At 38.9% G+C, this 13,292-nt stretch overlaps 1 protein-coding gene across 1 annotated transcript; it reads left to right on the top strand.

The window, feature by feature from the left end:
* Positions 1 to 3,949: 3,949 nt before the first annotated feature.
* On the top strand, positions 3,950 to 4,618 carry LOC131596940 (uncharacterized). Its single transcript, XM_058869670.1, has one exon. It carries the CDS (start codon positions 3,950 to 3,952, stop codon positions 4,616 to 4,618), a length of 669 nt encoding a protein of 222 aa, XP_058725653.1.
* The last annotated feature ends 8,674 nt before the right edge of the window (positions 4,619 to 13,292 follow it).

Genomic DNA, 13,292 nt, shown 5'->3' with positions numbered 1-13,292 from the left:
GTTAATGAGGATGTCCTTCGTACGAAGTATGCGATTTTAGAAATAGAATCCTTATATGCTAGGGAACGCATAGATGTAAGCACGAGGTGACCGTTCAAGACAGTCACTAGATCGCATGGCCATCGAGAGGCCAATCGACGTGCGTAAACGAATATTGTCCTTCGTGGGAAGGACACATAGTTGTAAGAGTACAAGGATATGAAAGGAAAGTCCCTACAGGCTAGGGAGTGTATGGATACCGACACGGAGTGACCGTTCATGACAGTCACTATGTCTCATGGTCATCGAGAGGCCAATCAACATGCATAAATGGAGGTGTCCTTCGTGGGAAGGACGTGGTTTTGGAAATAGGGTCCCTGCAGGCCAGAGAACGCGTAGGAATACCTGCAAAAATTAAAATGCAAGGCATTCGCAGTATATAAATTACACATATAATAAGCATATAAGCACATAAGCCCTAGGTTCATAGGTTCCACATAACGGCTTAGGGTGCCTACCCTTCCACTGGTATGTTTTAGAAGGTCTCATTGGATCGTTCGTAGCCGCCGAGACTTTTTGTCTCTTTGGATTTTAGAACAACTCATTTATCCATGAGGTTCGAGTTTTAGGGGTAGGTTCCCAGAGAGATCAGCCAAATACCAAGTCTAGCCCTCAACAACGTCAAGCCTCGTATCAGACATTTCCGGATATTCAACCCACTCTGAGTGGAATTATAATAAGACTCGTAGGGGATGTAATTCCCCTCTGGTCTTAAATATAATTCCCACGCTTAGGTTTAACAGCAATTTATATATCCCAAAATTTACAGTAAAACAAGTAAGCATTTAAATAAACATTTATTTAAATTACTATAAAAGTTACTGTAAATAAAAAACCGTAAATAAACAAATAAATTTAATTTAATTTAATTATTTAAAAGAACCTGATCCTGCAGCCTTGGTATTTGTAAGTCCAAAATGCACTACAGCAAAGTAAGCAAATATACATTTAAATTGTAAATATTTACTGTCAATGAAAATTGTAACCAAATAAATAAAAAATAAAAAATGAAAAAACAAAACCCTAGATCCTAATCCAAAACCCTAATTTTGGAAAATTAGCCAAATCCTACAAATTTCACCAAAAACCTAAAAGTTTGCCAAAAATCTAAACCCTGCCTAAACCTATAGGAGCATAATAATTCACCATTAAGTGTATTCCCAGCAGAGTCGCCAGCTGTAGCAACCTGCCCTAAAAATTAAGATTCTAGAGTCGCCACCTATTCTGAAGGGCGAATAGGAAACCCTACGCAGTTTAGAGATCGGGATAAGTTATTATATTCAGGTCGAGGGAAGGTGTTAGGCACCCTCAACCCTTTCCTAAGGTTTTATGTCAAGGCAAAGGTTTTATGGCTAAAATTAAGATTCAATAGTTAAGGAAGTGAATAGGGCTAAAATTGAGATTGGACTGAATTGAGGTTTTAGGGAAGGGGACTCGCCTTGGTTATCCAAGTGCCTACGTATCTCCTTATGGAGAATCAGAGTCAACGTAGTTCGTGCACAGGATTGTACGCCTTAGAATTGATTATGAAATTGTTTGAAGGCTTTTTGAATGGCCTGTCGTAGTTTTTGAAAGTTGTGATTTGAAAGGATGAAAATCCGTAGTGTCGTGGTTTAGTGTGTTTTAAGATGTTTTGGGCGTACAACCCTGATTTAATATGTCACTATTAGATGCGATGATCAATAAATTTGATCAGTATAGCTACCGGATTAAGGGGCATTGCTGGTTACTCAGATCGATAGATTGATCGTCGCGAGCAGCAAAGTAAATGTATTTTAATTTGTATTTTTATCTCTTGCCTAATGCGACTAATAGATTTAGTCGGGTCGAGAAGAGAATTAATGTTAATGTTTTGTTATTTTTATCTCTCGTCTAATGCGACTAATAGCTTTAGTCGGGTTGAGGAGAGAATCAATTGAGGATTAATATTTCGCCAAATGGCAATGGGATTGGGCAAACCCTAATGCCTGAATAATCTCTTAGGTTTTTTTGTGATTTTTTTAAGTAATTAAATTAATTAAAACAATTAATTCGAATAGTCGAGATAATTGAATAAATCAGGAGAGATCCTAAATAATTCTAAATCCTAATCCCAAACCTTTATCTTATTATTTAAATCCTAAATAAAATTTATAAAAGAAAACCCTAAAATGAAAATAGAAAATACAACAAATTTATAAAACTAATAAAAGAAATAAAAGAACCTGGACTGCAATCCTGTGTGGCACGCCTGTGAAGCTCCATGGTATGGATGCATCTCTCTGGGCGTTAGATTTGAATCATAGGAAATCCCATGGTTGGGAGACGAGGGCGCATGATAATCCTGATGTATGTTATGCGTGCTGGAACATGAAGAAATAAATGGCCTAAATATAATACAGACCCCAGGGATCGAACCCAGGTCTGTCCCCTCACATAGATTCTCTCATTACCAGTGCAGCTACTCGATGTTAGTCATTAGTATATTCCCCATGATTAATAATATATAAAACAAAGTACTTTGGCTGGGAAATCAAACATGATTCAAACCCGAGACCCACAGTCACATACACGAGCCAATGAGGACGAGAGAGAGGGGGGCAGACTTTTGACTCACCAATCATGGTCATTCACGCGTGCTAGGAAAAGGAGGAGAGAGAGTATACACCTTGACCAGCCAATCAAGGATCAGAAAAGGGCCACGCGTGCACCCCTGGACGCAAGGCCGCCGGAGGACGCCGAAGACTCCTTCTTCTCCGATGGCTTCAACGCTGCACCCTGCGAAAACAGACAGAAAAAAGAAAACAAACAACCCAGATCGACTGGAAATTGCTCCCTGATTTCGAATACGGCCTTAGTTTTTCAAGAAAACGACTGTATAATGGAGTTCGATTGCGAAGCTTTTTAGAACCCTAACCATGGTATCTCATGAATCCGGGCGTAAACCTTGCATGCGATGGTTCAAAGATCCTCTAATGGATGTTGTAGACTCCAATTGATGGTTAGATTGAAGGGAAACAAATGTTTACACGTAAAACGAAAGATAAGAAGAATGCTTGAACCTTTGCATTTGTTCATTTCAGAGTTTTTATTAATGGATCATGATCAACTTTGATCAAATGATGGATGTCGCCTCAAATACTTCATGTTTATCAAAAGTTAGGAGTTTTGACTGTGTTTTGACCATGGTTGACTTTTAGGTCAAACTAGTCGATTGTGGATCACTTGAGCCATTGAGTGAGCAAATCCTTGGAATAGAAGCTTGATAATTGACATGGAGATACCTTTAGACGTATGAGACACCTTGAGATCCATTTGAGGCCTTCGAGATTCAAACTCTTTTGATAAAGTACAAACCCTAATTTAAGAGGCCCTCGGTTAGGAAAATGCTGCTTTGAATAGTCCCTTGAACCTTGAATCATTGAGGATGGAATGTGGAGGGAAAATTTTGGGGTATGACAGTATGTATTAATATTATTGAGAATTATCTATGAAATATAATAAACATTTATCAACAATCTAGAAAATATAAATATTTACTAACAATCTATGTGTTAATCTATGAAATATATAAATCAATCGGGATTAATATATTATAAATGTGTTGTAGCTTAATGGCGTGCATGTTGCACCTGCAGCCTTGGTTGCCGAAGTGCAAAACCTGTTTTCTAAAAATATAAATCTACGTCGAATTTAAAAATGGTACATAGACACTTTTTGTTGATGTAATCTTTCTCACGTGACTTTTTTTAGAGAGAAGGTTAACCATCTCTCTCTAGAAAGCTTTATCGTGTCTTTGTCGCCCTCTACCCTTGGTTGTAGTGGCTGTTTCAAATCCAATTTCTTCTGGTTTTCTCCCATCCTTGATTTAGGTTTTTTTCTTCAGTGAGTTTGTCTCGCTCTCTTATCCTGTTATTTTTTACCTTTGAGGATGGAGAAGTGGAAGGAATTCGCTCTTTCGAAAGAGGAGGAGGAAGGTGTAGTTGCGGACGAAGAGGATATTATCGAAGACGAATCCATTCAGCGTACACTCGTAGGGAAGCTGTGGATTGAGAGTAACTTCAATACTCGAGCATTCAAAACCACGATGCTGAATGCTTGGAAGCTGAAACACACAGTGGAAGTTCAGGATCTGAGTAAAAATCTATTTCTATTCAAGTTTGGCTCAAAGAGAGATATGGAATACGTTCTCAAGTCTGGACCTTGGAGCTCCGATAGAGCCTTGCTGGTATTGAGACGCATATCAGGAGAGGAACAACCTTCAGATCTGAACATGCATTTCAGTTCCTTTTGGGTCCGAGTTTACGACTTGCCACTCATGCTCAGATCTGAAACAATGGCAAAGAAACTTGGAAACATTATTGGATCGTATGAGGAAATGGACGTCAAGGAGGCGCACCAAAATGACAGGTTCCTGCGGATTAAGGTTACACTAAATCTAAAAGAACCTTTGAAGCGTGGAACATTTGTTTCTTTCAAAGACAAAAAAATAAGGGTCCATTTTAAATACGAGAGATTGCCAACCTTTTGCTTTGTCTGTGGTCGTATGGGTCATGAGATTAAAGATTGTGAAGTAGTTGAGGATCTTAATGGGGAATGATACGAGGAACTAGAGGAGCAAGACTTAGCTTTTGGGCAATGGTTACGTGCATCCCCTCTCCCGTAACTGAGTGAAGATTTTAAGAGGAAGGATTCAAGCTCTAGTCTTTGCAGCAGAGCACTCTTCAATGTTTCTTCCAGTCAAAGCCGTTGTGAACATAAAGGGAAGGGTGACAGTGATGACCTTGAAATACAACAAGATAACCAGATATTAAACCAACAAAAAGATAGAGGTAAGCGTGGAGAGGATACAAATGCAAATCCTGTAGATATGGAGATGGTAGCCGAATCCCTAAGGGCGGTTGCTTTATCAACAGAGAAACTAGCCGAGTCCAAGGAGGTGGGAGCCCAGAAGAGAAAGTGGGTGAGAAGAAAGACCACAAAAGTGCCAAAATGGTTGCAGTTTCGTCAACCAAACCAAAATTATCCAAGCGACACCTTGTGGATTTTATAGTGGTCGAAGGCTCTCTTGAAGATTACGGCGGGGAGATAAGAAGAGGAAACAGGTGGTAGACACTAAGCACTCTCTTAAAAAAGGACCAGAGGTGGTGTTGGATGACCAACACCGCCTACCCCAATGAAAACTGTCAGCTGGAACTGCAGGCATTTGGGGAGCCCTCGTGCAGTTTGAGGCCTTGCGAGGCTTCTAAAAACTGAAAATCCTCAACTTGTCTTTATGATGAAGACTAGGCTGAAGAAAGATAAGATGACGAAACTAAAATTGAAGTTTAACATTTGCTTTGATTTAATAGTGGAATGTCGTGGGTCTGGTCGAGAAAGATCTGAGGGGCTCTGTCTATGGTGGAATGAGGGTACTGATATTTTTATTCAGTCCTCCTCTCCTAATCACATAACGGGATTCTGTCAACAAGAAGATGATGATGAGCCATGGTTTTTTGCAGGAGTGTATGGTTATCCGGATGAGGCTAGGAAGAAGGACACATGGAAACTGGTACAAGCTATAAATACGGAAAGTGGCAGCAATACGATTTTCATTGGAGATCTCAACGATATATTGTATGACTCTGACAAACTAGGGGGCAACATGCGATCGGATACTCAGATGAATTGGGGTCAGAGCACAATGAGTGTTTGTGATTTACAAGAAGTCTATTTTAAAGGATATCCCTTCACCTGGACTAATGGAAGATTGGGAGATCAGAATATCCAATGTAGGCTGGATAGGAGTTTGTGTTTGACGAGTTTCATACATACCTTCCCCCTCACCAAGGTGCATCACTTGGAGAGGTTCGGTTCCGATCATGCGGCGCTGCGTATTCTGATTCAAAAGGAGGCGGATAATGAAAGAAGGAGGTATCTCTTTTGATTTGAGGATGCTTGGTCCAAGGAAAACTCTTGCGGTAATTTCGTGAGCCATTTATGGAAGAGGGATCCTGGAAATTTTCAACAGCAATTGAGGTCTATGCAGGAGCTGCAATTTTGTTTCAAGGATATGCGTACTAGCAGTATTAAGAAAGAAATTATGCGTCTGGAAAATATAATTAAAGAGGATCGAAGATGGTTTGGAGATGAATAGGAGATAAATCGCTACAGAGCTTTAGAGCGGCAGAGAGATAACTTGCTTAGGACGGAGGAAAAGTTATGGCGACAAAGAAGTAGAGCAGTTTGGTTACAGGATGGGGACAGAAACACAAAATATTTCCACTTTAAAGTTGATCGAAGGAGAAGAAACAACTCAATCAAAATGTTGAAAGACGAAAATGGAAACTGGCAGAGAGGTCGTGTTAGATGTGAAAGAATCCTGGTAAATTACTTCACTGAGATATTTACTTCGGCCAACCCTTCTAGCATCTTTGAAGCCTGCAGCTTTATCCATGTGAGATTATCGAAGAGTCACAAATCCTATTGTGCTAACCATTTTTCTCTAGCTGAAGTTCACGAGGCTATTTTTCAGATGCACCCAACAAAATCGCCGGGCCCAGATGGACTCCAAGCTTTATTCTTTCAAAAGTATTGGCCTACGGTTGGCAATGATGTTATCCACTTTGTTCTGGATATTCTAAACCATAATGGTGATCTTGCTGCCATAAATGACACCTTCATAGCCCTTATTCCAAAGAGGAAGAACCCAACTTCACCTATGGATTACAAACCCATCAGCCTTTGCAATGTAGTCATGAAGGCCGTTACCAAGTCAATAGCTAACAGACTTAAAACCTTCCTCCCGGAGATCATTAGTGAAGAACAAAGTGCTTTCATCCGGGGAAGACTCATCACAAACAACGCGCTAATCGCAATGGAATGTTTTCATTGGATGAAACATAAAAAGAAAGGGAGAAAGGGATATATGGCACTGAAGTTAGATATGTCCAAGACTTATGATAGAATGGAGTGGAGTTTTGTGATTGGAGTTCTCCAAAGAATGGATTTTCCCCCTCAATGATATCCTTGATTCATAAATGTATTTCAACAGTTTCATACCAACTACTCATCAACAGACAACCGAGTAGAAGATTCACTCCAGCAAGGGGCCTCCTCCAAGGAGACCCACTCTCACCCTATTTGTTTGTTCTTTGTGCAGATGTGTTATCCAAAATGTTGCGGCAGGCGATGAACGAGAGGAAGATCCATGGCATTACAGTAGCGCGCAAATCTCCAACAATTTCACACCTATTCTTTGCTGACGACAATCTCCTCTTTGTTAGGGCCAGTGAGGTGGAAGCTGAACGTATTCTTCATATTCTTAGTTTGTACCAAGAAGCCTCTGGCCAAATGGTTAATATGGATAAATCGGAGGTGTCTTTTAGTGGCAATGTGGGAGAAGCGATGAAAGAAAAAATTAACTCTACCTTAGGTTTCTGTGGTGTGAGTCATCACTCGCGATATCTGGGGCTTCCCGTTGTCTTTGGAAGGTTAAAGAAGGAGGTATTCAGACTTGTTATAGACAGGGTATGGAAAAAAGTGAAAGGGTGGAAGGAGAAGTTCTTATCCAGGGCAGGGAAGGAAATTTTGATTAAGGCGGTGGCTCAGGCAATTCCAACATACATCATGAGTTGCTATCGCATACCAGAAAGTTGTTGTAAAGAAATTGAATTGATGTTAGCGAAGTTTTGGTGGGGATCAAAAGATGGAGAGCGAAAGATTCATTGGTTAAAGTGGGAAAAGCTAGCCCAATCCAAAGGAGATGGTGTTATTGGTTTTAGGGGAATTCACGACTTCAATTCGAGCCTCCTTGGTAAGCAATTCTGGCGTCTGCTTCAAGCTGATGGCTCTTTAATGGAACGGTTCTTTAAAGGGCGTTATTACCCTCGCTGCTCCATCGCGGAGGCACAAAGTGGCTATAATCCCATCTATGCTTGGCGTAGCATTCTGAGCTCTAAAGAAGTGGTGTTGAAGGGATCCAGATGGAGGATAGGTAACGACAATAAGGTCAGCATTGGGAATGAGCGCTGGATACCAATTCTGCCAGGTTTTCAAATTGCAGCGGCGCAGCGAGCCCTTAATCCCTCTACTAAAGTTAATGCCCTCATCAATGCAGATTTGGCCTGTTGGAATTTGGATGGGCTGCGAGAAAACTTCAGCCCTATTGAAGTCCTTCATATCAGTAACATTCCTCTTTCCCATAACCCCACTGAAGACAAATTGGTTTGGCACCACGAAATTGATGGCTTGTATTCTGTTAAATCGGCATACCACTGGTTAGGGGAGCAACATCGCAAATTCAATCCTGGACCCTCGACTAATGGGAGACTGCGAATCTAGAAGAAAGTATGGAAATTGTAGGTGAATCCTAGAATTAAGAACTTTCTGTGGCGAGTCCTTAGAGATATCCTGCCCACAAAAAGTAATCTTTTGAAAAAAGGTTTGCCTAGTGATGGCCTCTGTCCTCTGTGCCAACAGGAGTTAGAAAATTCCACCCATCTTTTTCTTCGCTGTGAATTTGTTAGAAGAACTTTATTCTCTTGCCCCTTGGGAATTCGCATCCCTTTAAATGGTGGTGTTGAGGATTTGTTGAGCGACATTTTCTCCCGAAAGGACATGATGCTTGGTCAAATTTTTGCGATCTATTGGTGGAAAATCTGGCAGTTAAGAAACTGCGTGGTCTTTAAAGGAGTCAAGCCTATGACGGAGGTTGTGGCTGCTGAATTACGCCGCACCATCGATGAAGAGACTGCGGGCTTCTTATGTATGGATACGGATTGCAATGAAGTTGCAACAGGTATGCAAAAGCAGGCAGGATGGATTATCCAAACTGATGCAGGTTGTTATGATGATGGAACGATAGAGTTTGGTTGCATTATTAAGGATCCAACTGATAGCATTTTCTTAGCAGCCACCAAGCGACTTGAGAGCGTGGCTTCTCCATCTACGGCTGAGATTTCAGCTATCCGGTGGTCTCTTCAACTCGCAAAAGATTTAGGCCTTCAAAACTTTGTCGTACAGTTCGACGCTCTGGTAGTGGTTGACTGTATCAATGGCGTGACGACTAGCTCTGACTTTGAACCTATTGCTAATGACTGCAGAATTTCTATTTCTAATTTCTGTAATGTTTCAATCATGTTTATTAGTAGATCTATTAATGTTGATGCCCATAGAATTGTAGGTATTGGTAAGGCTATGGGATCTAGGACTTGGACTGGGCATATACCAAGTATTGGTAGCCCTGCTTGTATTTCTTCTGTTTCTGGTTCTTAATGAAATATGTTTACCATAAAAAAAATGGTACATAGACTGCCATCTAAACAATTAGAAGGAACCATTTTTGCAATATAATAGAAGTTTTAAAAAAAATTTTATTCGGGGCCAAAATCAAAACTCATAACATTACAGGAAGCTTTGTATATTTAACACATGGTTTAATAATCTAATAACTAAATTAATTCTAATAAAAGTGATAAAAAAATTAATTCTAATAAATTAAATTATCTAATTAGAAATAATAAAACAAAATAAAATTGAATGTTTTTTTACTAATGATAATTATAATAAATGAGATGCTAACTAAATAAAATAATTAAAATACATAACTAAAATAAAACTAAACGAAATTACTTCAAAAAAAAAAAGCCACGAGGGTGAAATTAGGCACCAAGGAGAAGACATTAAAAAAGGAGAATTAAAATCCAATAGCTCAAATTAAACAACTCCTAATTTTCTAAATTAATTTAATAAAATAAAGAAACAAAAACAGAAAAAATATGGTACATGGGGTGCCTCCCCCTTTTTTCACTACCAGTAACCATTTAAAAAAATTACCACGTGCTTCGACTAAAAAAAAGAATTCAACAGAATCGTAACAAGTGGCAATTGATATTCAAATAGCTAACAAAACAATAGTAATACTAAAACAACTAGAGAAATACTTGCATGGACACGAACCTAAATCCAATTTTTTAGGCACAACCAATGAAAAGAGAGAGAATATAAATTTATTTAATATTAATCTCGTTTTTAATTGGCATCATGGGGGTGGTTGAGATAAAAGAGGAGAGAGACAATTTAATTTTTAATTTTTAATTAATAAAAAAAATATGATTGGTTGTGTGTAAGTACAGGTGGTATGGTTGTGTCCATCTAAGTATTTTCCAAACAACTAATAGAAGTACCATATTCGAGTGACAAAGATGCAAGCGAAGGAGGGAGTATCTGAGGCTCCGGTGGGAAGTCATGCTCGCCATTTCGTGTCTGGGCGTGTCATTTGGGCTGGGCAGTGGCGAATGAGCATGGTTGTGCACAATGAGAGCTCGTCGACTGGTGTGGGCTGCTTGCGATTATGTTCGTAGTTTCGGTTGAGGGTTAGAACTTGAGGGCGGCGTGTGTTGGAGGTCAACACGAGAGAGCATTTTACACTTAGAATACACTTTTGTGAGAGACACCACATGTAACACTTGGTACATATACGTCTAGAATAATATTTAGTGATGCTATAAATGATACATTTAGCATACATAAGTTGAAAAAGACAAGAAATTAAAATCATATACAGTTCAAGTCTTCAACTTAAATGTATACAATTGACTTGCCTACAATAATGCACAGCGAAAAGATAAAATATGACGAGGTCATCCTGCCATCTACTCGTTGTAACAATCCCAATTTATCCCATTGAATAATAATAAAATCAGAGTCCAATACTATTAATCGCAAATATAGGATGTCACATTTTCTTCATAAACATCAAGAATTAGTCGTAATTAAAACAAATTCATAACACTATTAATTCAGATGAACCGAACACAACATAATTAGTCTTCAAAAACAACTTTTAATTAAGCAGCGAAATTCATCATAATTCAACTTAAAACACATCATAACGTCTTAATCCAACATAATCAGCGTCAAGATGTAAAAATACTTCAACAACAGTTTAAAAATCCAACAACAAGATAAACAACAAAACAATTAGTGTTCATCCCCCCGAGTATTACGTATCAGAGCGACGACACCAACTCAAACTACCGAAGGTACTTAGCCTTCATTCTTGATTACCTGCACGTTACCAACATAGGGGTAACATTCAAACAGAAGGGGTGAGATATCTGACAATATAAAGAACTGCATGATAATAAATATAGGAGATATAGCTCAAGCATAATTCACCACTTAGCAATTAGTCAACCAACGGTACATTGTCATTCATTAACAACGAATTCATCATCACACCATCATTATGAAAATGCAATGCAACTGATACTATGAAAATGCATGTGGTACCAACAGGGCATAAGTCCCCTTCGCAGATTTCCAATTATTAGAGACATCAACAAGGCATAAGCCTTCTTCGCAGTTTGCCAATCTAGACCAACGTGTTTGCCAACCTAGGCCATCATAAGAATGCAATGTATGCGACTCAATAATGTGACATCAACTAATGTAACATCAACTAAACATCAACAAGGAATAAACTCCATCTCAATCGACAATAATTAGTGGGAGCAACAGCATCATCATCATCGTAATAATCTGAAATCTATAATCACATCGTTTTGGTAACATCATCATACAAAAACGTTCATACTTCACATTATCACAAAATACCAGAGAAATACGAATTTCATAAATATTTTCAAAAGGTTCTCAAATTAATTTTATTGGATAGAAAATAATTTTATCTTTTCAGAAGTTCAAACGACGCGTTATACGGGCACCTGAGTCAAAATTTATGAATTTTTAAAGTTTTGTAAAAGTGTTGTCAGCTATAGGGTAACCGATTACTTCAAGTCCGGTAACCGGTTACTCAACTGTAATCATGTCGAATTTACCCAAAATATGTCCCAGTTAACCGGTTACTTCAGACCAAGTAACCAGATACTGGGAGTTACAGAGCCTAATATTTCCCAATTTTTAGTGAGGTAACCGATTACCTCAAACCATATAACTGATTACTTCACTATTGTAGAGCCAAAATTCTGCAATTTTTCTACTACGATCTTTTCCCATCTAAACCCCAAAAACTCATCTTTTACATACAAGAAAATCATTATAAGGCACACTTTACCAAAGAACTTGGCAAGTATTTTAACAAGTGAAGCAACTGGAAAAATCATCGAAAAAACACAATGAAGTCACCATCGAACATTTATTTATCTTTTACAGGGGAATGAAAAACATCAAAGAAAACCAAATAGGAAACACAAGCAATGGTCTTAGATAAAGAATAAGGTAGCCGGTTACACAAGGGGAAGGTATTAGCACCCCTCACGTCTGTGGTACTCCATATGATCCATTCTTGCTAGTTTTTTTTTATCTAAGGGTATTTGTGTGTGTGTAACATGAAATGTGCTAAGGGAAACATACAATGGAAGGATCAACAAAATAAAGAAAAGTCGAAAAAATAAGAAGGAAAAGTTCGCTCTCCAGGGTGTCTGTACCCTGTACCTACGTATGTCCCAAGTGCAATGGAGAAGTCAAAGCGCCGTAGGTCAGCTAACTATGTTCTGTTTCTATCTCGACTCACATCTCCTAGAGAAACGGGACCGAGCACCGAAGGGAGCATGCAACAAACAAGCAACGCCGTAAAGATCCTAGCAAACATCAGGTATAGCATGTGAACAGGCATCGCAGATAAACATGTAACATGCATACATGAATGTGAGTGTGTGAACAGGCATCACAATGTGAACATGTGAACAGGCACCACAAACAAACATGTAACAGGCATAAATGAATTTGAGTGTGAACAGGCATCACAATGTGAACATGCAAACATGCATCGCAGACAATACACGAACAGGAATCGCAAACAAACATGTAATAGGCATACATGTGAATATGTTTGAACATGAATCACAAAAGATATCATACGAATAGACATCGTTAATAAAAGACATACAAGTAACAGGCATACATGTCAAATATGTGAACAAGCATCACAAAGATATCATACGAACAAGCATCATAGATAAAAATGCATATTAGACAACATACAACAAGCAAGTACATCACAATAGCACAAAGTAGCATACAATCGAGTTTGGCTCATAAAGCAAACAACTACCGAAGTAATTACCTGGGGACAAGGGGATTGATTTAGTCAACGGGGAAAGTCCTCCGATACAATCAAGCAAGAGACAAGCCTTAGCTAACGGGGAAAGTCCTCCAAAGCACACAAGCTGACAAAAGAGAATTTTAGTCAACTAGAAAAAGTCCTTCGGAACAAACAAGCTATCATGGGGAAGCTTTAGCCAACGGGGAAGGTCCTTCTAGGCAAAAAA

This window comes from Vicia villosa, linkage group LG4 (genome assembly GCF_029867415.1).
Source record: "Vicia villosa cultivar HV-30 ecotype Madison, WI linkage group LG4, Vvil1.0, whole genome shotgun sequence".
Lineage (NCBI taxonomy): Eukaryota > Viridiplantae > Streptophyta > Magnoliopsida > Fabales > Fabaceae > Vicia > Vicia villosa.
Note: the sequence above shows the minus strand (reverse complement) of the source record. Positions and strands in the feature narration are given on the sequence as shown.